Source organism: Rhinolophus hipposideros (genome assembly GCF_964194185.1).
Source record: "Rhinolophus hipposideros genome assembly, chromosome: 11".
NCBI classification, from domain to species: domain Eukaryota; kingdom Metazoa; phylum Chordata; class Mammalia; order Chiroptera; family Rhinolophidae; genus Rhinolophus; species Rhinolophus hipposideros.
In genome coordinates, this window is record NC_138057.1 from 82,470,024 (window position 1) to 82,497,615 (window position 27,592).

Genomic DNA, 27,592 nt, shown 5'->3' on the forward strand with positions numbered 1-27,592 from the left:
GGAGGCGGGGCGGGGCGCGTGTGGGCGGGGCTGAAGGCGTGTCCCGGCACACAGAAGCTGGGCGGGGCGGGGCCGGGGCGTGGAGAGGCGTCTGGGGGAGGAGTCTGGGGTTCCGGGGCGGGGCTTGAGGCGAGACCCGGCGCTCGGGGCGGGGCCGGGTGCTGCGGCTCACGTGACGGCGGTTGCTAGGGTGAAAGGTCAGGCGCCCCGCGGCACTCCCAACATGGCGGCGGCCGGGGCGGTGGCGGTGACGCGCAGCCCGGGAGCCCCGGTAGGGACGGCGGCTGGAGCCCGGCGCCCGACGCCGGTGCGGCCCGCGCGGCTGCCCCCGCTGCTCGTGCTGCTGGCGGCGGCGGCGGGGCCGGGCGCGGGCGGCGCGGCGCGGCTGTACCGCGCGGGCGAGGACGCCGTGTGGGTGCTGGACAGCGGCAGCGTGCGCGGAGCCACGGCCAACAGCTCGGCGGCGTGGCTCGTGCAGTTCTACTCCTCGTGGTGCGGCCACTGCATCGGCTACGCGCCCACCTGGCGGGCCCTGGCCGGGGACGTGCGAGGTGAGGCGCGCCCCGCGCGAGACCCCGACTCGGCCTGCCCCTCGCGGCGCCTGGGACGCGGCCTCTGGCTCGCGGCGGCCGCCCGGCCCCTTCCCCGCCCTGCGGCGCACCCGCCCCGGCCCCCGCTGGCCTGCGCCCCGGTCCGCAGCTGAGCCCCCCAGGGGTCCGCAGCTGAGCCCCCCGGGCTCCTTCCTGGGGAGGTGCTGTCTCAAGTCCGAGTGACCAGAAGCCTTCCCCAAACCTCCCTCCACAGCTGGGGACAGGGCAGCCCTCCCGAGGCCCCCAGCTCTCCAGGCGCCGACTTTGAACTCCCCAAAGCTGCATCAGCCCCAGGCCTCCGTTCCAGCTGTTTGCTGACGCGCGCGCCGGCCGCTCTGACTCCGGTTCAGTGCCCAGGAACCCCGTGCCTCGAGGAGCAGGCCCCGTGCCCCCAAATCCGTCCTGGTTATCACGCTCCTCTGCCTGGGTAGCTGCCCAGATGATGAGCCCTCCACTTAGACGTCCAAATACTGTGCAGATGTCTGTAGAAGCAGAAAACGGCCGTTGAAGCGGTTCATTGGGAGGTTCCGTGTTCGTGGACACGCCGCCTTTGATAAATCTGTCACCCACCAAACTAGCAGTCATGTCCCCACGTCGTGTTGCTGTTTGCCACTGTCATCGCGCTGCAGTTGTTAGTCCCTAAGGTATTTGCCTGCTCTGACGGCCGGAGCTGAGGCAGGGGGGACATTTGTAGCATCCTTCTTGCAAGCGGACCCAACTTTGAAATGGACCTAAAATGGGATGTAAATCGCCCTGAAGTAGGAGCTTGTCCCCAGCCAGAGTGAGGTTTGGCTGGACTCTAGCTGATGTTGAGCTAACCTCTAATTATGTATTTCAGTGGGTGAGAGGGTAACAAATTGCTGTTTCCTTCCTACCTCCGTTTTTAAGTCTTACATCCAACCCTGTTGTGATTGTCTCATATCTAAACTGATTCCCAAAGAAACTTGAAAGAAGTCTAACTAGGGGTTTTGTGCATAATTGAAAGTAATTATCTTTAGGAATGCTTCTCATCCTACCTCAGGGTGTTGGGCCTTTTCGTTCTAAAGGGTTTGCTCTCTGAGGGTGTTTTCTTAAGTCCCGCATGTCCTGCCCTGGTCAGAAATGAGACCAGAGGCTACAAAGTGGGCAGAGAACTCGTCCTCGTCCTCGTAGGGTTTTTTGCCTCAAGTCTTTGCTTAGAGAACAAACAAGCCCCTGAGTAATGCAGAGGACTTCCAGTTCTCAGTTGTCATTGAAGGTATGCGTGCCGTTAAGGTGCAGGTAGCTCTGGAAAAGCATTTGTCACCTATTTTGTGCATATTCTGATTTTTTTGGGGTAGTTTCTGAACTATAAAAGTCGTAAACCAGATTCAAGCATTGCAAACTTCCATAGTGAAACCAGCACGCGAGGACCCTTGAGAATTGTCGCTGAAACTTGGAAGGTAACTTCCGCAAGTGATGCTAGTCAAATCCATACCGAATGGTATGAGTAACTTAACTATTAGCCAAATAAGGTTATCTTAAAAGGGTTGGACATTGTCCAAGTCGAGGCCGGAAGATCAAGGTCTGAGACCGGATGGAGATGTGGCTAAAAGTGAAAGACAGCTGTGGCACGGAGGACCCTTGAGGCAAGAGTAGGGTGAGAGGGAGGAGGGGTGCCATGCCAGCAGGGCTGCCCAAGCGCCCTCGGCACCAGGGAGTGTCCCACTTGGGGTCCCCAAAGGGAGGTCACCTGGGGACTTGTTAGAAGTGCACGTTGTCAGCCCCAGTCCAGTTGGTCAGAAACTGGGCATGAGGCCCAACATCTTGTCAGCACAAGCCCCAAAGGTGGAGGGTCACTGTGCTCAGGGACACCTTGCAGGACACCTGCTAGAAATGGCCCGTGGCCAGAGGTGATGGGAAACGTGGCATGTGACTCCCTCTCGTGGATGCCTACTGCACACGAGAGTTCCTCAGTTAAGGACTCTGTTAACGCTCACCCTTTGCTTCCCATGTGGTTGACCCCAGGACCTTTTCCCCAGACTCACATGGCATGTGTTGGGAAGAACCACCCTCACCCTCACCTTGGAAGTTTGTGGCAGGCCCCCTAGCTCGGTGCCGTGCTCCCCACTGTGGGCCACCTCACAGGGAAGAGGGTGCTTATACACTTGTGCTCCAGCCTGTTAAAAAACAAAATTCAACCCGGTCCATTGGAGATTTAATTGGCTTTATTAAGCAATTCATGGATTGGGCAGCATGCTGTCTATAAACTAGACAGGCGCTCCCAGGGGTTGTACAAAATGGAAGTTTATAGGCAGAAAGAGGGTGGGACTAAGAAGCTAAGGTGGGTGATTTCAGGCTAGGACACCTTCCCTTAGGGGGAGGCGGGGGTCTGATCTGGCAGGTCACCTCACCAGTGGAGAGCAGGAAACTCCAGACGGGTTTGCAGTGGCACTCCTGGGAGTGCCACTCGGGAGCTGTGACGCCTCACTTCAGGCGTCGTGGCTCTAACACAGTGCTGCCGGGTGCTCCTGTGGTTTTCTCTAACAAGTCCAAGTGCCGTGCTCACTCCATGGTCACACTTTGGTCCCCATCAGTCACTTGGGAATTGGGCTGTCCAGTCAGCCCCCCAGGGCTTGCACACCTTGGACTGGAGAGTATCCAGCCAGCTTTCCCCACCTGCCGCCCTCCTTCCAGTCTCTACACCTGAGTGGCTTCTAGAAAGTGAGTAGTTATGATAACAGGCTCTGCTCCCTGGCTTGAGATGGGCGTGGGGGGTGGGCGGACACCGAGCTAGATGAGCATCTGCTCCCCCCCACGCCATTGCCTCCCCTCCTGACTGCCTGTGCTTGCTTAGGAGCAGAAAGCCTGAATGAAAGGGGGGGGGCTCCTCCCCAGCTGGGCAGGGACTCTGTCCACAGCTTAGGTAGGTACCTTCATTTTCCTAGATTTGGAGTGAACTTTAATTTAGCTCTTCACTGACATTTCTCACATTTTGAAAATAAATGTGGGTTTTTTTTCGAGTAAGACGGTGGCTTCACCAACAAAAGGTGTACTGTTGGGTGTAGCCAAGTGTCACTCCAGTGTTTATGGTACTCTGGCTCGGGCCTGTCACTTCAGAGGATTCTAACAAAGCCCTGCAGTTTTCCTGAAAGTCCTGTCGCCAGAGCTGTGGTGGCAGCTCCCTTGGTCTGCCACCCGTTGTGCTGGCAGTTGAGACACCTTGGCCTGGGGCAGCCCCTCCCCTGAGATATCGCTGAAATGTCTCTGTAGAGCCATGGTCCCAGGATTGTGGTGAGGCCGTGTAGGGGGAACCAGAGACCCACGACGCACACCTCGTCCTGCAGGGGGGTCGGTGCGCTCAGGTTGCAGATGGTGTGCCATGAGGCTGAGTGAGGCTTACCCACTGGGGGTCACAGCTGAGTGACAGGCTGGGGGACTCCAGTGCCCTAAGGGCCCACTCCCTGTGCCTTGCTGCTGCGTGGCGTGGGCTCTGGGTCTTGCCTCCCTTCGAGCTCTTTCCCACCTGGCCTGGACTTAATCTGTGGCTACATGGCAGGCTTCTTGGAGGTGAACTAGAGTAGAGGACCTGGCGTTCCCCACGGGCCCAGTGTCTTTCACTGGAAGGAGGAACGGGGGCTGAAGGAGGATGGGTGCGAACGGTGGCGAGAGTGACGGGTTAGCACACGTGCAGGGTGCAGCCCGAAGGAGAGCCCCAGGAGGGCTGCCAGGAGCTGCCCTGGACTCTGGAAGGGGATATCAGAAGCAGGCAGGTGGCAGCAGCGTCCTCCTGGGGTGGCCCGGACGCCTGTGAGACGCAGGCTCTGTGATGGCTGCGGTATTCAGAGGCACTCCACTGCTGGAGACATTGGAGGAAGTGGGCCGCACATGCTGCTGGCCCTGCCTCAGCGCTGGAGGTGTGTGGACTTGTGCTTGTCGCTTTCCTTTCTCACAGCAGGGTGACGTCTCAGCATTGAACCAAGAAGACGCGGTTCGCACCTCTGCAGCAGCCCTGGAATGCCCGGCGGGGACTCTGGACAGCCCACGTTGGGCCGGGAGCCGGGGGTGGGGGGCACGGACCACCGAGCCAGCTCCCGTTGAGGCTAAGAGAGCACTCTGGACTCCTCATGCTGGCTCTGGGTAACGTCTGGATGACTTGTGCTGGCCTCTGCTACGTAGCCTGTGGGCTTCATTTCTACCTGGGCCTAGAGATTCTGAATTTGTGGCTTGAACTTGACCTAACCCAGAAAGACCTTTGTTCAGCTAGGAAGCGGCCTGCACCAGGAGAGACAGTGCACTGCCCTCCGGTGGCTGGAACGTGGGCATGGGAACCCCCACGTTGCCCTGAGTTTGCATGAGGATGGAGAAGCCATATTGGGGGGGGGGGGTTGCTCTGCCTGAAAAACAACTCTGCAGTTGCCTTCTTTTAAACTTGGGAGGCTAATTAATCTGCACCATCGTCATTTTCCAGAACTAGTTGATGCTTGACCATAAATCAGACTTTCCTAGACTTTTCCGATAGAACTTGACAAGTCACAGTGAAAGGTTTAATCCTGTTAGGTTAAGTAGTGTGGTTATTTGACAAGTAAACTTGAAAGACATTTCAGTCTACTGTGTGCAGAAGCTTAATTATTGCACAAGTAGTTTTTAAGCCTGTGGTACTAAAGTAGGCAGGCCTGTGAGTCAGAGTGAGGAGTGGGGGTCCACAGGCCACAGGGAGTGGCTGCCCCTGGCAGCAGTCTCCCAGCTGGTCTATCCCCCCCCACACCGCTTAGCTGGGGGTGGCCCGAAGATGTCATGAAAGCTGGCAGTTTGCATTCAGTTCAGAGCGTCTCTCTCCTTTGTGTGCTGGGACCCAGACAGGTGGGAGAGGCAGGAGGAGGGGAGGGTCCAAGCTGAATGAGGCCACCACCCCGGAGCAGACCATTGAAATGGTTTGTGTGCCTCGTGTTGGTGACGGAGGCTGTGTCTCCTTTGTGTTCCCTCAATGCCAGTCCATCTGCCGGAGGCTTGCAGTGACTGTAACCGAAATTCACCCTTTGGCGCCTTCTTTCAAAGACAGACAAAGGTCTCGTGAGTGTTGCCCTGTGCCCTCCACCAGGACGGCAGCCGGTTCCCAGGGGACGTTGGCTGTGAGTGGGTCACTGCCGACGGACTTGTTGATTCTCAGGAATCCTAAGGAGGCAGGCAGGGCGCGGGCTCAGCACTGTCCTTTCCCAACACTGCCCCAGCAAGCTCCCCGCGGGAACAGGATGTGGTGTCTGCTTGGTAATTCATGGGGCCTGTACTTGGGCGTCCCCTGCCCCGAGCACTGTGGTAGGTGCAGAAAGCGGTGACGGATGGAAGGGCTCTGCGCAGTGGAGCCTGTGCTTCAGGGGGGGACCAGGCAGTGAACAGAAAAACAATGAATCGGTTGGTTGTAGGTGATAATGCTGGGAAATGCACAGGAGGGTGGGTTGGCACCCGGCAGTGGAGGAAGGGCTCAGAAGGGCGGGCTGTGAGGCCCAGAGGGGAGGTGGAGCAGCTGTGTGAGGGTGAGGGGCCACCCCGTGGAGGGGAGGTGTCAGCACGCTGTCCATGCCATGTCCGGAGGGCTGGGAAGGGGCCGGGCTGGGGAAGTGGGGCAGCTGCGATGGGGTCAGCAGCCGTGGAAGCTGGCAGCCGGGCTCTGGGCTGCTACCTCGTGTCCTCACCCCTGAGCCACAGGACAGAAGAGCAGCTTTAAGCAGGGGTCCAGGGACCTGGTGTCTGCTCCCTGGAGAACCGAGGGCCGGAGACCAGCAGGGCCACTGTCGGGACGCTGTCACTTTGGTCGGCATCAGGCGCTCTGTGGCCCAGCCGGCCGCTCCTGGCCACGGCCGTGTCACGCAGCCCCGAGCAGGTCCGCCAGCAAGGAACACCCTTGGCCCTGGTCATGGGGCATCAGTCGGGCCTCGGGCTCTCCAGCAGTAGGTGCCGACACTGGCATAGGAGCCCTCCCACTGCAAGTCTGCCGGTGTTTCAGGTGTCGGAGGTGTCAGGAAGGATTAGGCCAGCGCAGGTTTTTCGTGAATACCCTGTTGTTTTCTGAGAGACCCCAGCTCTTTCTACCATTGCGGTGGAAATAAGCACCTGGTTGCACACCTGGGGAGAAACAGGGTTTTCCTTTCTCCTTTTCATTTTTGTGCCACCAGCTGTTGTACCCTTTTTCAAAGGGCAGAGTCCACCTTCTGGGTGCTGGGGACGTGGGCGAAGCTTTGGAGGCTGAAGACCCAACGTGGTGGCTGCAGTCCGCACGGCCCCCTCTTTCCCTGCATAGGGGGTCTGCAGCCCGTCACCCCCTCCTCAGTGGGAAGGCAGCCAGTGCCTCTGGGCTGGGGCCCCAGAGAGGAGAGCCAGCCCCCCACTTCCGGGGGACGGGTGTGGGTAGGCAGACGACCCAGGATCCTCTTTTGGTCCTGTCTCTTGCCGGCGACCTGGGGCGGCAAGTGGGTGGGTGGGGCATACCATCCGGGCTGTGGTGGAGGGTGGGGCAGAGGGCACCCCCCACCCCCGCCCTCACCCTAGGGCCTTGGGACAGGGGACAAGCTTACCGCTCTGCCAGTGATCTGTGCTCCGTCCCCCAAAATCTCTGAGGCCAGAGCGTGGTGGTTACAGTGTTACGTTAGGGAACGGCTGTGGGTGTGGGTGGCGTAAGGATCTGTGTCCCCAGAGCCATGGGACCGCCCTGGACAGGCGCCGTCTCTGAATGCTGGACCCTGAGAAGGAAGCCACTGTGCAATGTCTTCGGCCCCCGTGACCCAACGCTGCTTGTCACGATGATGCTGTCGTTCACTCATCGCCCACAGGTGTTCCTGAGGCCCTGTGGGCCAGGGGCTGCTGTGGAACTGGGACCAAGGAACAGAAGCCTTCCTGCGATGGGCAGCCTCGCAGGGACTGGCTCAGCCCACGTGCTGTGCCGCTGCCTCCTTCCCCTCTCCTGCTCTGGGCCTCTGGTCCAGGGGGACAGCATTCCCAGGTGTGCCCTGCTGCTCTGCCAGCCAGAGCCCCGTGAGGCGCACTCGGAGGGTGCTCTAACAGCGGCCACGGCTGCTCGCCCGTCAGGAGGTACATGTTACCTGGGCTCTCCATTTTTTTGGGGGGGGCAGCCGAGGCACGGAGACCTGAGAAGCTGCCCCGTCTCAGAACCCGGTCAGTGGCAGAGCAGCGTGTGGGCTGGCTGCTGCCTCCAGACTGCTCTCCTTGTCGCCTGGCACTGCCTGCCATCCACCTGCCGTGTTAATGGGCCTGCTGGTGCTGGACGGGACAGGCCACTCCGTGGGGACAACGCAGACCAGCAGTCATGAAAGCCGGCAGAGGAAGCTGCGTTTAGACAGGCCTAGAGGGCAAGGAGTGTGAGCTCCGAAAGGCAGAGGCCTACGCACTCCAGGACGTGGTCTAATAAGACACTGGAGGGAGGTGCAGTGTGGCTGGAGGACCAGAAGCTGGGGGCTCGTCTGGACTGGGCTGTGGCTGCCTGAGAACATGGGGAGCCATCGGGTCCCTTCAGGATGCTGCTGCCTGTCCAGTGAAGGATGGCGGGTGCACGCCGACCCCTCCACCCCCACCCAGGGCTGCCAGGTGTGGTGTGTGCGGGGGCCCACCCCAGCAACGCCCATCTCAGCCAGACTCACCTGCCGGGACTCTTGTTTCCCCCCCCAGCATGTCCTGTCAGGGCGACATTCCACTGCGATCTGATGGTCATGCTGAAATGGGAAAGTGTGAAGGGCTAACTGAACCCGGGCCCCTGAAGGGAGACCAGTTAAAAGTGTCGTGAGTGCAGCGAGGAGGGGCGGGGCTCACCCATCTGGCAGTCTCTCCCCACCCCTCACCACCTGAGAGGATGGCACAGCTCCAGGGCAGGGCAGGGGAGGCAGCGGGCCAGGTCCCCCTCACGTGTCGTGGGGTGTGTCGGTCGCGTGGATCCGAAGTGACGCTATGAGTGGGAGGGAGCTCTGCATGTGCTCGTCCGTGCCTTGGACACTGGCTGCGCCATGCTGGCCAGGAAGGGACCCTGCAGTGCCAAGGAGTGTGTCTGCCCATGATCTACTGGAGAGAAGTATAAAAGATGGGGGGGGGGGGCAAGGACAATTTATTCCTCCAAAGAGTTGATTTTCTACATAGTTAAGGAGGTAGGATGTCATGCAGAGGCTTTAGAAAGCAGCTGTTGGATGAAATGGTTGATTGTAAGTTTGGGGAACTTACCTTTGCTTCGGAAGTGGCCAAGTGGATAGGGTTTGAAGAGGGAGTGTCTTCATCTAGAGGTAGTAGGATGAGGGGAGGGGAACATTCTGGTAAGACCTCACTGGCAGGCCTGTTACCTTCATTTGCGATGGGGGGTGATGGACTGGCTGTGGAACCAGGAAATTCAGGGGGCAGGAGTCAGTCAGCGGTGGGTTGGGTGGAAGTACAGACTTACCCTGTGTGTGTGGAGAGCTGGGTATGTGACAGGGATATTGTCGTCAGAGCTGGCTTGAGGGTCAGATAGTCACAGCGCAGGGGTGCGGGAGCAGGGGGCAGCTGCGAGGCTGAGCGGGGCATGGGGACCACCTGTTCTGGTGGCCTGGGCACACCTGGGCTTCTGCCTTCCGGGTTTGAAGGTGTTTACCACAGGGCTGACAGCCATCCCTACCAGGTATATGCTGCGTTAGGCTCAGGACAGTTATTAAAGCGGTTGTCACCACCCTGGCCGGGGTCAGACCTTGTGGGCAGCATGTCCCCCCAGCCTACTTACCCTGGGAACTCCAGGGACGCAGAGTCAGAAACGGAGCAAGTGGGCATCTGCACCCATGTGTGATGCACAGTCCCCCCCCCCACCCAGCGACGAGAGTGTCTTTACATTTGTTTTTGTAAGTAACATACGCTTAGTAGGAAAAACCTGGAAAACCAAGTGTAGAGGCAAGTCCCACATGAAAAGCAAATGGTGGTGAATGCCCGTGAGTGTTTGGCCGCCTCTCGGTTCCCGGTCAGCGTGACATTTCCCTGTGCTTATGCTGTGTGCGCAATGTTAGCTCTCGGAGCCGGTTCCCGTTTTCTTACACACTTCATGGGTAGTAGGGTGCTTTGTTTTTAATCGTGAAATGGAAGTGTGTCATGGAAATTCCCAATAAACGGTGAAGCTATGATGTAAGCCAGGAGGGAGATGGCAAATATGGGGTATTGTGCAAGGTGAGCGGGGTGAGCGGCGAAGATGACAGGCTTAGAGTGGGGTCCAGCAGTCCAGTGCCGGAGCTGGTCCGGGGAGAAGGTGTTGCTGGGCCGCTGCCTGCCGTCCACCTGCTCCGCAGGTGTGCCATGTGCTTCACTGTCTGGATGAGAGTATTAACTGTTCTTCCTCAGCCCTATGTAATTTGAGACTCCAGAAAGATGTGACCTGTGATTCCGGAGGGTCTGTGACATTTTTTTTCCATCCACTTAAAATGGCCTTGGGATGTGAACTGGTTCCCCTGAGGCTCGTGTGTGGAACAGTATTCGGTCATTGATGGTGAAAGGCATAGCTTTGTTGGTGTTGTTACTTGAGCCTTTGCACTGTATTAATGTTGGCTAACTTCTTAGAATTACAGAGGAAAAGGCATGTGTGTTTAATCAAAAGTGGTGTATGAGGTGGGAAATTGCAGTTCGTGTTTGTATAGCGTCTAGTGATGGTCGTATTTTCTCTCTCCTTCCCGACATGTTTTTAATACGACCTCTGGAGTTTTGGGTCAAAGCAGAACTCAGAGAAAACTCTTTTTACCTGATTTTTAACCAAAGTCCTGTTGAGACTAGTGTGTGGTGTCAGAACAGGGGCCGAGAGGAGCCTCACCACCTCAGTGACAGCCAGTTGTCACTGCAGGAGGGGGGGCGGGACTCACCTGGCCGGGAGTGGCCCGTCCCCCTGGGAGGGCCCGAGACCCTGCGTCCTGCCTGGGCCTCCCCCAGTGTGTGTGCCCTGCTGCTGTGTCTGCACAGGCGACCCAGCTCACTTATATGTCCTGCTTCCTTAGGCTACGCGCCAGTCGGTGTGTGAGGATGCTGGGGGCCGTTCCTTTGAAACTGGTGACTAAAGCGACAATGCCGCCTGCCACCCCCACCCACACCTCGGGGTCACCATGAGCATAGGCTCCTCAGATCAGAAGCTTCCTGCCCCTAAGTAAGGCTGGGAGGAGTAAGACGCCACCACCTGGCTGCAGCCCCGGGAGTCAATGGGTTCAGGGGGTGCTCAGTGAGAAGGGCGGCAGCCAAGGGTCCCCCACCTCCGGGTGGAAGCCTGCTACACCAATTCCCGAAAGAATTGGGTGCACGCCTCTATCTCGGGGCACAAGCTTATAGAAAGTCCAGGGCTGCGCAGTCTGCAAAACCCCGCCGGTGGCAGACCGCAGGGAGAGGACCCGCGTCGTGTCCTGCAGCGAGCACTGCGGGACTTGGGGACAGGGGACAGGAGACGGCAGACATGTCCTCCAGGCCTGTGATGGGCCTGGAGGCTGGGTTGGGGCCGCCCGCCACTGACGGTCTCGCCCCTGCTTCCCAGACTGGGCCGCCGCCATCCGTGTGGCTGCGCTGGACTGCGCGGAGGAGGAGAATCACGAGGTGTGCAGCGCCTACGACGTGCACTTCTACCCCAGCTTCCGGGTGAGTCCCCCGCCCCGCCCTCCGCCCCGCCCCCCGGCCCGATCCCTCCTCCTTAGCCTTTGGGGAGTTTGTGTGCAGAGGGTCCCCTCTTTTGTTCCACCCTGTCGGGTGGCAAGCCCGCCCACCCCCAGCGAGGTGAACCGTGAAGTGAGGTCTGCGCCCCTTGCCCAGTGGGTGGGGAAGGTGGGTTCTGCTGTTGGAGTCCGGGCCTGAGGCCGCGGTGCCCAGCGCTTCCGCGCGCCACGCGTGTGGCCGTGGGAGGCGGGTTCCCTGGTGCACCTGCCCCGGCGCAGACAGGTTTGTCCCCGCTCCTTCCACCAGGGGGCGGGGGGTAAGCTGGAATCTGGCAGGTGAAGAACCGCGTAGTCGGTTAGTGTGCGTGTGCTCGGTCACGCGCCTGCGTGGGAGGCGCCACCATGTTACATCTGAGAAAGCTTCGCGCCCCCCTTTCCCCCACCCGCACACAGCCTACGGTCCTGTGCTCTGTGCGGCGTGGCGGCCGGCGTTGTTCCTCCCCACTGCTCACTGAGCCGGGTGCAGACTGGCCCGCGCACACTGGCCTGCCTGCTGTCCCCTCCCTTGAGCCCCACGTTACTTGTCCTCTTGCTTTCTCGTCCGAGAGTTTGGTGGCGTCCGATGCTCTCCCGTTCGCTGTCTGCCTTGTGCACAGGCTGTTGTGCTGCATGGAAGCTTCGGGTCTTCTCTCTCACGTAATGGGACGGTGCTGGCAGTCACCTCACCGTGTGGCGGCGCACGGTTTGCTGTCCCCTCTGTTGTTGGTGCTGGTTGTTCAGGCTTCGGCTGCTGTGAAGACGCTCATGCGTGTCCCCTGCTGTACGTGGCAAGAGTCCCTCTGGGCACAGGCCTCCGAGCGCAGGAGCTGGGCCGGGGGTACACGGGCACATTCCCTGCTGACAGTGACAGCGACCCTGTCTTCCATGTTTGTGGGCCCTGTGTCACCCCATCTGTGCCACGCCTGGTCCTGTCATTTGCCCATTTCCTTTGGATTGTTTATCGTTTCTTACTGATTCACAGACGTCCTTTGTATACTCACAGTGCTAAGCTGTTTCCAGTTTTGAGTACCACACCCTGTTTGTAGCTGCCTTTACTATGTCTTTTCATGAAGAAGGTTTTTAATGTTAAGGTAATCCTTTCTTCTGTTCAGAGATACCAGGTCCTGTGTGTCATCCTGCCCGGAAATCCTGTGTTGTTAGAATGAAACGATTAGACAACATACTTAACACCAGAGTCAGAGAAAGTGCCTCTTTATGGTTCTGGCCCTGTGAGTCTGGCCGTAAACAGTATCCACAGAGAGGAGGAACCACGTGGTTCCTCACTAATTCACGAAACTTCCTGGAGGAAATTGACTAGAGCTGTCTTCAAGATGATGGTCATTTTGTTGCTAAAGATTAAACATTGACACAGACACCAGGCAAGGCTGTTTCTTATTTGTTCTGTGTTTTTCCTCTTAGTATTTTAAAGCATTTACAAAGGACTTTACAACTGGAGAAAATTTTAAAGGTAAGGATATAAGCAATATATCTTCCTGTCTTAGATTAACCTCACAACCCATCAAAGTGAAAATGGCTTCAGGAGACTAGAAAGCTCAGTGACAGGGCTGTCCCCGCACCCTCACCTCCACATATGGGCAGCAGCCCCATCCTGCCTGCCTGCCTGCCTGCCTTTAAGGGCACAGTCAGGCAGGCTCAGCGGGAACTTTTTATTTCATTCTCTGCCTTCCTTGGCAGTCACAGTGGTGACATTTCTTTTTTAAAGTAAACTTTTTTGTTGGAAAAAATATTAGAGAAGTACACAACTGCTGCGTTTTTAGGAATGAGCCTGCCTAACAGACCAGACCGGGCTCTGGAACGGGACCAGTCAGCCCCCAGGTAACAGTGTCCTACACCAGCGGCCATCCTGCCTGGTTCTGAACCTGCTGCGGGGGCATCGCAGCGCTCTGGCCTCTGTCTCCACGGCGTGGCGTGTGTGAGGTCGTCCGTTGCCCATTTGCTCCCATGCTCGCCGCCGCCGCTGCCTGTGGTCTCCTGCACTGCACACTGGACGGGATCAGCGCCCCCCACTGGGGTCCTGGGCGGGCTGGGCGCTCGGCAGACAGCGTGGTGATGGGGTGCCCCCCACAGGGCCCGACAGAGAGCTGCAGACCGTGAGACAGGCCATGATCGACTTCCTGCAGAACCACACAGATGGGAACAGGCCTCCTGCCTGCCCCGCCTTGGACCCCATTCGGTGCGTAGTTCTGTGACAACATGGGATTTAATTTCGTAAAATACAGATGTGCATTAAGTGGCATGGGTGCTGGCATGTGATGGCCAGCTCACTGTTCTTGAAAGCACTAAAAGCCTCTCTTTTTTTCTCTTAAAAGGCCCAGTGACGTCCTTTCTCTCATTGACAACTGTGATGGCCATTATGTGGCTATTTTATTTGAGAGCAACAGCTCGTATGTTGGACGTGAGGTACCGTGTCAGCGTCTCCTCCAGTCCTGCCACATGACAGGGTTCAGTGTGGGGCCCAGGAGTAGATTGCCGGGCAGTGGGAGCTGCTGGTTTACAGAGAAGACTGGTGGGGGGGAGGGGGGTGGCTCCGGGGGCAGAGCAGGGCCAGGCCCATGCCGGTGGACTTGGCCTGTGTGCGCTGGGGGTTCACAGGAGACCCACCCGGCTCCGGGGGTCGCTCTTCACTCCCTGTGCACTGGTGTCTGGATTTCTTCTTTGCTGTATTCTGAAGTCAACTTTCTTGCCAAATCCAAGATTCTGTAAAACCCGTTTCCATCGTGAGACTTTGCCCTCCTGTCTTCTCCCATGTGAGGGTCTGAAGTCTGTGCCATTGGCAAAGTCTCAGTAAGATCCAGAGACTGATACCAGAACAGCTGATAGGGACCCCTACCCTGTTTCCCTGAAATTAAGACCTAGCCGGACAATCAGTTCTAATGTGTCTTTTGGAACAAAAATTAATATGAGACCGGGTCTTTAATATGATATATGATATGATATGATATGATTAATATAATATATAATATAATAATATAACATGGGTCTTATATTAATTTTTGCTCCAAAAGATGCTTTGAGCTGATTGTCCGGCTGATTGCCTTATTTTCAGGGCAACGGTAGGGATGGAGGAAACACCTGGCTGTCAGTGTTGAGCTGTCCTCTGCTGCGGGCCTCCTTACTCATTATCTGTGAGCGCTGGGAACCAAGGTGGAGACATGGGCTCCGGGGGCGTTTTTGTGGGTGCGGCTGGGGCCGGAGGCTGCAGAGGGCAGTGACCTGACCACCACGTGCCTCCGAATGTGGTGGTGCCGTCATGCTGCCTTCTCTGTGGGAAGGACCCCGTGTTCTCGTGTGACCCCCTTCCCCACTGTCCCAGGCTCCCTGTCTCACTTGTGCTCTTGAGTGACATCCTGCGCTACCCCCACGCACACCGACCCGAGTGGGGACTGACGTGGCTCAGTCAGCAGTCGCCCTGTTCAGGACACTGCTGGTCCTGCCACTCTCGCCCAGAAGTCAGCAGCCGGCTGGGTGGGTGGTGCTTGTGGGGTTTGCGGGCTGCCCCTCCCACGCTCTGGCTCCCGAGATGTCCCTCCTGTGGTCGCCTGGCACCGTGACCCCATCTCTGCACCCTTAGCCTAGTGGGACCAGTCAGGGGCAGGTCCTGAGGGAAGGAGCGGCCAGCGCACAGCCTGCTGGCACTCCAGCCGGCTGACCAGAACCACGTTGCTATCCATGGATGCTGGCGGCCTCCCAGACACGGGCCATGTTGCGGGTACATGGCCGCGTGCGCCAGGGGAAGCTTAGCAGTGCGGCCCCTATGTCCCCATGGTAATGTGTCCTTGTACGATGAACTTCTGGCTTAGACAGTGCAGTACAAGTTCACGGACGAGCATTTTCCTGGTTGGTCTGTAGGACTGCGGGATGAGACTGGTTTGTGCCCAGGGTATGCGTCTGGGGCAGTTACCTTAGAGTGCAGTCAAAATAAGGTGTACGTAACAGGCTGGTTATGGAGGAAAATACAGATTTATTCCAAATGATATTTCCAATTCCTGTAGCAGGCCACTCCTGTCAGTGTGACACTTCTGAGGACACCGCCATCCACAGGGCAGGTGACGCATCTCTCCTTATCCAGGTGATTTTGGACCTGATTCCATACGAGAACATCGCCGTGAAGAGAGCGCTAGCTGCTGACAGAGCCGTTCTGGAGAAACTTGGTGTTTCTTCCGTCCCTTCATGTTACTTGATTTACCCAAATGGGTCACATGGGTTAATTAACGTGTAAGCACAGTTTGGCTAAAGGACTGTTTGTGACACCTGGTGGGTCTGGGGTGGGAGTGCACAGGGGCCAGGTGTGGTCTGTGTCTGTCGGGGGCGAGGCACCCCTCCCTTGCTCCACGGTGAGCGGTAGGCGTGGATGGGCGCCAGGCTCTAGTGCCCTCACGTCCTCTCTCTGTGCTGGGTGCCTGGATGTCCCTAAGGTCACCTCGATTGAATAAAGGTTGGGAAAAGGTAGTACAGGATGGCTACGTCTCGTTCTGAAGCCTGTGTCTGCCGCGTCCCAGCCAGCTTAGCAGTGGGGAAGGCCCGCTGCTGGCCTGGAGACCCCAGGCTGATTTAGCCTGCGTTTACTCAGCAGCTCCTAGCAGGGCACCGTGTGCCAGGGCCACAGCAGTGAGAAGACAGGACACGTTTCCTCCTTCACAGGCCTTCTATTTCAGTTTCTGGAAAGTTTAATGGGGCACCAATGGCACCCTCCCCAGAAGCCTTAAATATGTCAGTTCCTTAGGTGTATTTCTAGTCTTAACAAAAAATCGGAATTCAGGGTCAGCAAGGTATCTGTGGAGTTGGGCCATCTTTCGTCACACTCTGTGGTCCGGCTTGTTAGGATGCTGTAAGCACCTGGGCCGGCATACCTGGGGCCTCGGCCCTGCAGCAGAGGCTGCTGCTGCCTGTGACAGCTTCCCTTAGCACTGCCATTTGGTTTCTCGAAGAAAAATGCTCGTTGTATATTAAAAGCGTGAGCTGTGCAATTGAACATAAAACAACGTTGATATTTTTACCTGGACACTTTTGATGACCCCTGAGGTACATTGGAAGTGCTCAGTAACGGCCTCCACATGTCCTCACTCAGGCTGCACAGCAGCGCTCAGGGGAGCTGACCGAGCCCATTGGGCGGGGCCAGGACACCGCTTCTCCCAGCCCCGACTTCCAGAGTTCCCACCCAGAGCTGGCAGACTGGGCAAAGGCTCTTAGGGTTGTTGAATACCACAGTTTGAATAAAGTTGATGTTGGCAGATGCTCAACCAGCCTTACAAACTGACTTATTGTCCCCATGTCCCCACTGAACAAGAATGATTGTAGCACTTATTACAGCCAGAGCTGGGTGCTGTGTGGGTCTGTCTGATCTCCCGAGGGGCCAGCTCCTGAGGCTGGCTTCTGCCCACCCCACCGCCCCACAGCACCTGTAGTAATGGGTGACATGTAACTGGGTGACTCGGGACATGGCTTAGATCCTGCAGAGCTGGACCGGGTCCCTTGGAGCGGCCGGCTCAGCCCATGCCCTGCCCACCCCTTTCTCGCAGCGCGAAGCCTCTCCGATCGTTTTTTACCTCTTATTTGAAATCGTTGCCGGATGTGAGGAAAAAATCACTTTTGTTGCCTGCGAAGCCAAACGAAGAAGAAAACTCTGAAGTTGTATGGAGAGAGTTTGACAGGCAAGTGTTCCTGTGGACATGAGCTGCCCGGGGAGCGGCTGCATGTGCGGGTGGCCGCGTGGAAGGCTTGGCTCACTGCAGGGCCGGCTCCAGTGACAGACCCACTGTTGGCTGTGGAGGAAATACCCGTGTTGTCCTCGTGAGGAGGGGTCCCTCTGGGGTAGGAGCAAGAAAGGGGGGATTGATGTAAAAGGTGGTTTTCACATGACTGATGTTTAATCGCAGGTCCAGGCTGTACACGGCAGACCTGGAGTCGGGGCTGCATTACCTGCTGAGGGTGGAGCTGGCCGCTCACAGGTCCCTCGCTGGGGCCGAGCTGAGAGCCCTCAAGGATTTCGTCACCGTGGTAGCCAAGGTGTGCGGGGTGTCTGCTCCGGGCGAGGGCTCGGCCTGTGGAGAGGGTGCTCAGGGCACTGGGCTCCCTGACTTGAGAGGGAGGGAAGCTGACCTAAGCTAGATGGTGCCCAGCGTGTTCCTGACCTGCCTGAGCACTGGGAACATGGCGCACAGAGCAAGCCGAGGGCACTGAGCGGAGGGGGCCGGGATGGGCCCAGGGCAGAGGGAAGAGTGGCTGCAAACAAGCACTGCCACTAGCATGATGAGAAGGGCAGTGGGGGGGCAGGGAGCCAGTGGGCAGTTGGAGGAGGAGGATTGGTGGCCGCCATCGTTGTCCCCTGGGGTCTGTCGTGTTGGATGGGACCTGTGGTGAGTTGGCTAGCACCCCACCTTTAGTGGTCGGTGAGTGGATGGGTGGCTCATGTGTTAGCTAAAGTCTAGTTCCTGCCAAGAACTCTCGGCTCCAGGGCTGGAACCCATGGCTCCTTTATGTTTAAAGGAACAATGAGTCGCCTGTATGTTTCGAATGAATAAAGGAAACTTGTTTGGACAGGTTTTGACACCCCTGTGCCGTTCACAGTTCAGAAATCTGCAGCTGTCCTCATTTCCTTTAAGAAAGTGCCCTGCTGATCTGTGTCACGTGACACTCGCCTGCCCGGGCTGTTAGATGAGAACATGCCCCGCCAGCTCGCCTCGTTCACCCTCGTTTCAGTAAGGCGCGAGCCCAGGTGGCCCTGCCTCGTCTTTGTCATCTTCCTAAAGTTTACTTAAGCTTTAAATTAAATACTGATCAATTGGTAGTGGTCTTGGGAAAGCTACGTAGAAGAAACATTTTCCGGAGCTGGCGGTGGTGTTTTTGTGCTGTGTCCGCGTCGTTGGCAGTAAGGTTTAGTCTGCAAGGTTTAGTCCAGGTTTTAAGAGCTCTGGGCAGCCTTCATTCTGCACACCCTCAGCGGTGACCTCGGCTCGCAGTCCCACAGTGCTCTGGGGTCCCTGGTGGCTCAGCCTGAGGACGGGCATTTGTGAGCCTAGAAACCCCAGTGGCACCTGTAACTTTCCCAGTGGTCACTCCAGCCATGACATGGGGAGGAGGCGGAGGGAGTATGCAAGTACCAGGCGGGATTAGCGTGAATTATCAGGAGGAGGGAGCACAGAGCCCTTGACAACGAACATGGCATACAGAAGGTCATTGTGAAGGACGTTCTGAAGGGCCTAGCTGGTTGAGTGGTTGAGGACACAGCAGGTGGGCTGGAGGAAGGGGCTCCGGTGTTCTTGGGAAGGGGTTGGCCAGAGCCCCGCTGCCTGCACCTCAGGTCCTCTCTGTGTCCCAGAGGAACTGTGGTTCCTAGGAAGATCTCCACCCCAGTTCTGAGTTAAAGCTGTAGGTTGATTGGGGACGTTTCCTGCAGTCCGAGCGGGGCAGGCGTGTGTTCTCTTCTCCGTGTGGGGCACTTTTCTTGGCCCGTTGCTAAGTGAGGGTCCTTTCTCGCTCAGCTGTTCCCTGGGCGGCCCCCGGTCAGGAAGCTGTTGGAGATGCTGCAGGAGTGGCTGGCCAGCCTGCCCCTGGACAGGATCCCCTACAATGCCGTCCTTGACCTGGTCAACAACAAAATGCGGGTGAGCCCAGGGCCGGGGGGACGGACTCGGCAGGTGGGGAGCAGCGGGCTGACCTGCACGTGGCCTGACAGCGTGCAAACACCTTCAGGCCCGCTTCCCTCCACTGCCCCTGTTTCCGTGGCGACCTGTGTCCACTCCCGCGTGCGTCTGGTGCTGTCAGGCCGTGCCGAGGCCCAGGTTCAGGGCGGCCCACCGGAACGTGTGACGGCCTGCACAGGAAGGGGTGGTTGCTCAAGCAGCGATGCAGCAGGCTTCCCAAAGTTTAGATTTTAAGTAAAGTCATCCCAGTTTCACACCTGGAAACGAATGCAAGAGACATGTTCCAGAAGGAGTATGGAAGCCCCGCTGGAGCTGCCGCTCCAGCCGGTGAGGGTCCCGGAGTCCCTACTTCTGCCCGAAAGCATCACACGGAGCAAACCCAGCATGGGCCACGTCAGGACGGTGCGTGGTCGGCCTGTGCCAACAGGTTTCATAAGTGTCCCCATGTCCCCACCACCCAGCTGGATAGAGGACATTCACCGACTTTTTAATTCCAGTGATTTAATTCTCCCTTTCTCTTTCCTTTCTCCCCAGATTTCTGGAATCTTCCTTCCTGACCATACAAAGTGGGTGGGATGTCAAGGAAGCCGACCAGAGCTGAGGGGTTACCCGTGTTCTCTCTGGAAGCTGTTCCACACTTTGACCGTTGAAGCCGGAACCCACCGAAAAGCGCTGGATGACACAGGTAAAGTGTCCCTGTGCGGCCACCTGACGTGTTTCCCATCATGGCACCTGCAGGTGCATCCGAAGCTCAGCACAGGGTGGTTTTGCGCGTATCAAGCAGTGTCATTGACGGCCCAGTGGCTGCTGCGGGAGCCTGAGTTCCCAGCTTCTGAACTTGCAGGCACGTGTGTGGCAGGAGCTGCCTGTCGCAGGGAGTCCTGAGAACGCGCTGGCTGGGAGACAGTCAGAATAAGTGAACATATGAGGAAAGGTGTATGTTTGATCTCTCACTGTGTAACATGATTTAAACTTAGCAGCTCAAAACAGCACACACTTAACCATTTCACAGTGTCTGTGGGTCAGGGGTCCGATGTGGCCTAACCGAGTCCTGTCTCAGTCAGTGTCGGCCAGAGAAGGCTGTCACCTGAAGGCTCGACGGGGAGAGCCCCGCCCGTGCTCACTCTCGCTGGAGGCAGGTGGACCGCCCTGGCTGGGTCCTCACCACGTGTCCTCTCCGTGGGCAGCTCCCGTCACAGCAGCCGGCTCTGTCAGAACACCAGTGAGTGAGGGCGCCCTCCTTTGTGTGACATCCCAAACGTGTTCTGGTCGTGAGAAGGGAGCCATTGGCCCAGCCTGCCCACAGGGGTGGAGGGACATAGACTGAGTGTGGGAGGGGAGCATGGGGCCGTCTGACAGGCTGCCCTCCACAGGAGGTTAAAACTGCAGAGCTTTGGGTGGGCTTCATAATCTCGGTCATCAGGAGATAGCTCGGTCAGAACCGCCGTGCTTTACGTCCCCACACGGTGCTAACACTGGGTTTGCCCGCTTCAGACGTCGTGGGCGGACTGCCCAGTCTCGGCAGGCCCCGCGGGCTCGGGGTGCTGGCTTATCTTTCAGGTGCTGTTCTCCGCATTATTTAGGTGCACTGATGTTTACGTTAAGTCAGAAGGGGAGGCTGTTGACTCCCACAGTCCAGCGTTCTTCCCAGTAAAATGGTAAAACTCTTTTAGTTATCTCTTTCTGTGTAATACACTAGCCCAAAGTGCGGTGGCTTAAAACAACCACCGCTGTATTTGGTCACGGTTCCGTGGCCTCAGTTTGGGGGCCCGGCTTGGGCTGGGGTGCTCGCCCATGCTAGCTGGTCTGCACTCAGAGGGTCCGGGCCCTCCCGGCTGGCCCCACTCCTCACGTGGGGGCAGCATGTCTGGGAAGGGGTTCTCGGGGCCTTGGCCCGGGGGGGTACATAGTATAGCTTCCGTCACATCGGGCTGGTCACACAGGGCTCATCCAGCCCACATGCAAGTGGGGACCTGGTGAGGGGAGAGCAGCAAGGCCACCTTGCAAAGGGCCATGTGGCCATCTTCGGGGACCTTTACCAGCCGAGGGCCCTGGTGGGGAGAGCTGGGCTTTCAGACCACACAGCCCTTTAAGAATCATGCAGGAGAAGTAGCAGGGTTTTCAGGAGAACCCTCAGGAGCCCCAGAGTGAAATCAACCTCAGCACCGCCAGACGCAGTCCATGTAGGCCCACGTCCCCTTCCGGGCTGGGCCCTCAGGATGGAGACCCCGTGTTTCCTGAGGACAGTCCTGCCAAGACAGGACAAGCACTGGGCAGGCAGTGGTGGCAGCCAGGGCCGGGGTCATCCCCAGGGTACTGTGCAGGAGTGCCGCAGAGCTGAGGGTGGTGGTGTGAAGCTGTGAGGGCAGCAGACGGCAGAGCACAGCCCCGCACCCTCACCCAACAGCACCCATCGCAGGAGCGGCAGGAGCGTCTCAGGCCAGAGAACTGGGTCAGACGGAGATGCTGGATTATGTCTTGGAAGGTTTTCCTCTCCTTCCTGCACGTTTAAACCCCATCGACTAGAAAGCCTGTACGTCCCCTAATCCCACTCAGGTAGCGTTGTGGTTCTTTTCCACTTTAAAGATTAGGGTGGCCCTGAGTGCGGAGCTTGGCTGGGGAGAGAGCAGGAGGATTACACAGTGGTGCGTGGCAGCTGTCGGCTGCAGAGGGGGGCTGGCGAGTGGGCCGTGGCCAGACACCCAGCCGCAGTGGGTCCCGAGCGCGTCCCCAGCCTGCACATGGTCTGTCTCACTGGGCGCCACCCAGCCGCCCTTGGAAACAGAGCCCAGAGTCACCGGTGCGCTCAGATCGCGCCTTCTCCAGTGAAGTAAATGAGGCCCCAGGGTTAGTGACACACACGGGACGTGCACCGGGCCTGTGACGTTGCCCTTCCCAGGTGGAACCGCGAGGGGACTGCTCCAGTGTGTGGAGAGACCACTTGCAGGGCCTGCTGTTGTTTAAGATGAAGTCTGTCTCAAAAATGTCCTTTTTCCCCCCAATTGTTTTGCTGCAAGTCTTTTAATGCTGACATTTAATCTGTTCTAATCTCACGAGTCTCTTATTTGTGCGCTCAGTGCCCGTGTCAGTTGTCTGAGTGGGCCCGCAGGCCTAGCCCTGCGCTGCCCCACGGTTTCTCAGGGTCCCGTTTAGCACCATGCTGTCAGCCGCCTTCCGCTCGGGGCCACTTGCCTTCTTGAAGCACCAGTGTCCTGTCAGGCAGCGGGGCCTGTCAGTGTCCGGTCTCACTTAGGGCTGCAGACTGGCTGGCAGAGGCTGTGGAGCTTCCTTGCCCAGAGACGTTCAGCAGGTCCTTGCCGCCCTGCTGCCCTGCCGTCCCCAGAGGGGGCCTGGCAGCTGACCAGCGTGGTCCCTTCGGGAAGGACCACATCGCGGGGCTGGCAGCAAGCCCGGAAGCACGTCTTACGGCCATGCTCACACTGGGATGGTGTTTTGCAAAGATTTCAAAGCAAAACAACTACAAATTCAGGGCAAGTGGCCCTCATGGCCCTGGCACCAGCCTTTGGAGGCAAAAGAAATGGCACACAGGAAAGAGGCAGATGCCCCGGCAGAGCCCTGGCCCTCTGGGTCGTGAGGCCTAGGGCTCCGACAGCTGAAGCCTGAGCTGAAGGTGCAGCCCGTCGCCCTGAGGGCCCTTGGAGTCATGGCGTCTTGATACTGTGGCTCATTCTCCTGATACTGGTGTGCGTCCTGCAGCCAGACACAGGACGGGCCGACCTTGGGCTGTGACGTGGGAGCAGCAGCACCTCCTGGCATCTGGGCTGGTGCTGTTTCCTTCCTGTGTCTGTGCAGACACCTATGCCTGCCCCTTGTCCTGTGTCGGGCGCTCAGCCCAGCCCGTTCCCTGCGACGCCACCGCCCCGAGCTCTGTGGACACAGTCAGACACGTTCTGGTGGCGCGTTCCCTCTGCAGGTTTCGAAGGCGACCCCCAGGCAGTGCTGCAGGCCATCAGGAGTTACGTCCGCACCTTTTTTGGGTGTAAGGAATGTGGGGAGCACTTTGAAGAGATGGCTAAGGAGTCCATGGCCTCTGTGAAAACCTCCGACCAAGCAATTCTCTGGCTTTGGAAGAAGCACAACCTGGTGAACAGCCGCCTGGCAGGTAGGCGGAAGCCACACGCTGTGGCCGGCACCTGGAGTGAGGGCGTGTCCTGTGGGCGGGAGGCCCCACCTCATGCTCACAGCTGGGATGTCTGCCCCATCAGATGGTGACCTTGCCTGGGAGCTGCCACCATGACAGCCGTGCCCACCTGCAGTGTCCCAGCTTTCCAGATTGTTCTCTCACTTCGGGGGCCGCATGGCGCCACCTTTTAACTCCCCCGTGGGTTACCCACTAGCTCCTGAGTAAATTTAGCAGTGGGAGACTTGGAATAGAATTAATTTTCAGTAAGGAATTTTAGTGTCATTAAAACCTGCTCTTAGACTATAAACCAAACCCCTCAAAATGGCTTTGTTTAAAAAAACTAAATAGGGCGCATGTATTTTCTCAGAGTTAAGTAATTCAAACTGTTCCTAAATCAGTGGCAGATTAAAATTAGGCTTAAAAATAATTCCCCTGAGAAACAAATCTTAATAGAGATGAATAGAAAATGCCACTAAACTATTGCTTTTTGTTTAATCCACTGTATTATAAAAACATACTACAACTAAAGCACTAAAGAAAATTGGTTTTTCTTTGCGCTCAGAGCTCACTGCTGGCCTCCAGTCACGTGGCCGCGGCCCTTTTTGTGTTTGCCAGGATTTGACCGCCATCAGCTGCGGACCAAGGCACTTCCATGGTGACCCTAGTAAGGGACTTGTACCTTCAGGGTGTCAGAGCTGTCCCTCCCTCTGTCCCCCGCCAGCCTCGCTCTTCACCCAGGCCCCCGCTTACCCCAGCAGCGCTCCCTCTGAACCAGCACAGCTGCCCCAGGCGTTTTGCTGCTGCTGAGGGGCTTTCTAAGGCCGGCCGGCGCGGGGACCTGTCACTTCTAGCTCCCGTCGTGCCCCCAATCCCATCTCCGGCTCTGGGTTGTGACCCAGATTCCTTGGACCTCCCTCTCTGTACCGTGTTGCTTGAGGACTTGGGCAGCTCTGCGTTTGTCCCCACGTGTGTTCAGAGCTCCCACTGGACACCCCGGAGCACAGCCCTGGCCCTTCTGTGGGCTGCACCCCTTCAAGTTTTGTGCACATGCTCGTGGGAAGGCTCCTGTGCCACTGTCGGCCCTGCCGTGGCACGTTCACGTTTATGCACATCCGGTTAAAGCGGAGTGTGGGTGTGGTTCATCTTGTGAAAGGGCATTTGCCACATCGGAGAGATTGGGAAGGACCCCCCGGCCCCCACCTCTGGGGACCAGCGGGGCTGTGCTTGTCTGGCCGCACTCGCCTTTTCCTGTGGGATGAGGGCTCACCTTCGGGATGTTTTTGGAGATCCTTAAAGGACGGTTAGCGTCCAGGAGTGGCCTGCACATCTCAGTTCCTGTGCCTGAAGTGCTGGCAGACAGCTGGATGCAGAGCCTGCAGGGCGGGGTGTTTGGGGCCAGGGGTGTTGGGCAGCCCCTGAGGAAAGGGAGGACAAGCAGGGGTGGGGCAGGCTGAGCAGGGGGCCTGGAGGTCAAAGGCACAGAGGTGAGAACTTGGCACAGCCTGTTTTGGAAGCCAAGTAGCTGGGCAGATTGGAGCAGGGTGTGGCCGGCTGAGACGCAGTGTCCCAGTGTGGAGGTGACATTTCTATAGGGAGCGTAAGGGGAACGGGCTGCAGGGAGTGAGGGGAGCGCATCATCCAGATCCCACGCAAGATCATGATGGAGGTAGGTGGGGAGGAGAGCGTGGAGGGCAGGCAGGCAGGTGACTGGCAGGGCCCGCGCACGGTGTGATGGCCGTGGAGGGGTGGTCAGGTCGTTGGAAGGCCACTCCCCTATTGCTCTCCCTCTTCCTCCCAGGGCACCTGAGTGAGGACCCCAGGTTTCCAAAGGTTCCGTGGCCCACTCCAGACCTCTGCCCGGCCTGCCACGAGGAGACCAAGGGCCTGGACAGCTGGGACGAAGGCCAGGTGCTCCTGTTCCTCAAGCGGCATTACAGCGGTGATAACCTGGCCCACACGTACGCCGCGGCCCTGGGCGGTGCTGGCGAGGGGGGCGGCCCGGCCGAGGCCCCGGAGCGGGAAGGAGGCCACGCTTTCCCCGAGCAGCCTGGAGACCAGGGCTCCCGGAGTCTGCATGCGCCCAGCGTGCAGCCTCCCAGACCTGGCCTGTCAGAGGGGCCACAGCATGGGCAGGACCGGGCCCAGGTCCCTGACCGCAGGGAGGCAGAAGCGGCCACGCCCTTCCTGGGCTCAGGCTTCTCCAGTCTGGACATGAGCCTGTGTGTCGTGCTCTACGTGGCCTCGTCCTTGTTTCTGATGCTCATGTTCTTCTTCTTCCGGGTGCGGTCTAAGCGATGGAAGGTCCGGCACCGCCACCCGTCTGTGTAGCGCCTTTGGGAGCCAGCCCGCCATTGCCTGTGGCGTCATTTCACATCGGTTTACAGACACGACCTGCTTTCCCGTCAGATGGCAGCGTTGGTTTCCAAGCCTGCGTGCTGTGGGACTGCGTTCCCGGCACACTCAGCGGGCACCTTGTACAGATCTGCAGCTTCTCTGTTTTCACTCTTCTAGGCCTAAAAATGGGAGTGGGGGGGTCCAGGCCAAACAAACAGAAGTCGTTGCGCCCACTTTGATCTCGAGTTTACTAGACTCCACGTCCGTCTGTCTGTCTGCAAGGCTTTGTTTTGGGATTTGGAGCACACCCTCCTGCCCACCCTGGCTGCCGAGCGAATGAATGCAGCCGCAGAGCTGCAGCACCGGCCTCCGGGCGCCTCTGCCTCCCGACTCACTTGTGCTTTCCAGCTGCCTGGTTGTCTGTGCGGAAGCACAAGCCCATGGCACGGACGCCACGGCAGCTCAGAACCAGAGGGGGGAAGCCTTAGCTGTCCCCCTGCTCGGCTTTCACTCCAGACTGGAGATGGGAGCATGAAGGGCGAGCCGAGGCGTTTGTGGCTTTGCTGCATTTCAAGAACTAATCCCCAGCGGCTGTGTGCAGTGGACTTGGCAGTTGGTAGGGACAGGAGGGCGGCTCGTCTTATTCTTCAGGGGCTGTGCCTTTGCTTGTTTGTTTATATGGTGATGAGAGAGAGAGAAAGTGAACCAGGGCTACCCATCGCCTGCCCTCCCGGGTGGATCTGGGAGACATGCTGCCCACTGGGGGGAGGGGTTGTATAGTGGGCAGAGTCCCCAGGGGCGTCCCCTTTGTCATCCAGCACCTGTAGGTCCCCCTTGGGGGACCCGAGCCTGGAGTGAGTGGTGGACGCCTCTGAGGCCAAAGTTTACTTGCATGAAGCTGGTTCACCAAGGGTGCTGGCACAGGGGCTCATCCCTCAGGCTTTGGTGATCACGTTTTTACCATTTAATGATTTTAACACATTATTTGTAAAACGCAAAACATTTAGAGGGAATGAAAATGTAAGCAAACAAAGGAACTCTACCTGGGACGTTTCCATTGAGATGTTTTGTGGCTCTTGGTCGCCTCACAAACTCAGAGGTGTGCGTGTGCGTGTGTGTGTGTGTCTCTCTGGGACGGTGGTTTTCCCCACTTTGCCTGTTTTGCACTCATGTGCTCACTCAGTAAGGCCACTGTGATACCCAATGTCAGCTGATGCCTGAAGCTGTCATTAGCGGGAGTCCATCTTGATGGGAAGGTATGACTGCAGAACGCAGGCAGGATGCCCGGCGCGGCCGGCTGGGCCGGCGGTCTGAGCCTGCCCCCTCACTTCTCTGCCACGAGAGCTTTCTGCTTGTTTGGCACATTTTAACCCCTAGAAGCCTCTGTTTTAAAACCCATGATCTGGTCTTCATAGCTAGTTGTGTGCCTGGGTTATTGAAGACACCGTATTGTTTCTTTTCAACTTGAAAACAGGCAGATTTACACAGAGGGAAATAGAACCATTCGTTCCACCAACTGTGTGGGCCTCAGGGACGTTGCAGTGCGCCATCCTGCATCGTATCCTTCACGAGACCACGTTGAAAGGCAGTGTTGGCTTTTAAGGTCCGTAATGTTGCAGTTGGAGGTTACCACTACTCGAGCACCATGTTTACAAAGTCCGGAGGGGCAGGGTTTTCAGCAGACGTCGGGGAGAGGCGATGTGCCAAGGTGGCCACGGGAAATGTGTCGTGTGCAAGTGTTAACAGTTTTGCACACCTCACGTGGCCTGCTCGGAGCTGGATGCTATCTGCAGGCAAGGTACAAGGTCTATTTTCTAAAGTTGTAAGTATTCAGACAATGACTATAATAGTTGGGTAATTTAAATGTATTTATTTTTAATGGAAGAATTTTGATTAAAAATAAGCTAATTGACATGGAAATGTCAGTGAAATTTATTACCTGGAAAGAAAGTGAACATTTTGTATGTAACAAACTAATGTGCACATTTTAAAAATAAAGAAATCTGACATTTGAAAAGAGTTGTAATTCTTTGGAAACGTGAGCCAGCTCTGCAGAGACAGTGAGGGTGTTGGGGTGAGGAACAGGCCTCCTGCCTCTGGGGTGTATGGACTGGATACCTGAAGGTCTAGGATTTCTGTAGGGAACCGGGTGGCCCCAGGCTGGGCAGACAGTGAAAGGCGGGCATAAGTGTAGTTCTCGAGTCTGCTGCCGGTCTATACTGA

The 27,592-nt window shown here is 57.6% G+C and overlaps 1 protein-coding gene across 1 annotated transcript; it reads left to right on the forward strand.

The window, feature by feature from the left end:
• Positions 1-223: 223 nt before the first annotated feature.
• Positions 224-27,382, forward strand: QSOX2 (quiescin sulfhydryl oxidase 2; the record flags this gene model as incomplete). Its single annotated transcript, XM_081065397.1, has 12 exons — positions 224-551; positions 11,074-11,174; positions 12,647-12,695; positions 13,316-13,421; positions 13,558-13,648; positions 15,318-15,463; positions 16,768-16,899; positions 17,125-17,254; positions 18,730-18,852; positions 19,426-19,576; positions 22,826-23,014; positions 24,834-27,382. 12 exons carry the CDS (start codon positions 224-226, stop codon positions 25,361-25,363), a joined length of 2,076 nt encoding a protein of 691 aa, XP_080921523.1. The 3' UTR covers positions 25,364-27,382.
• Positions 27,383-27,592: the final 210 nt, after the last annotated feature.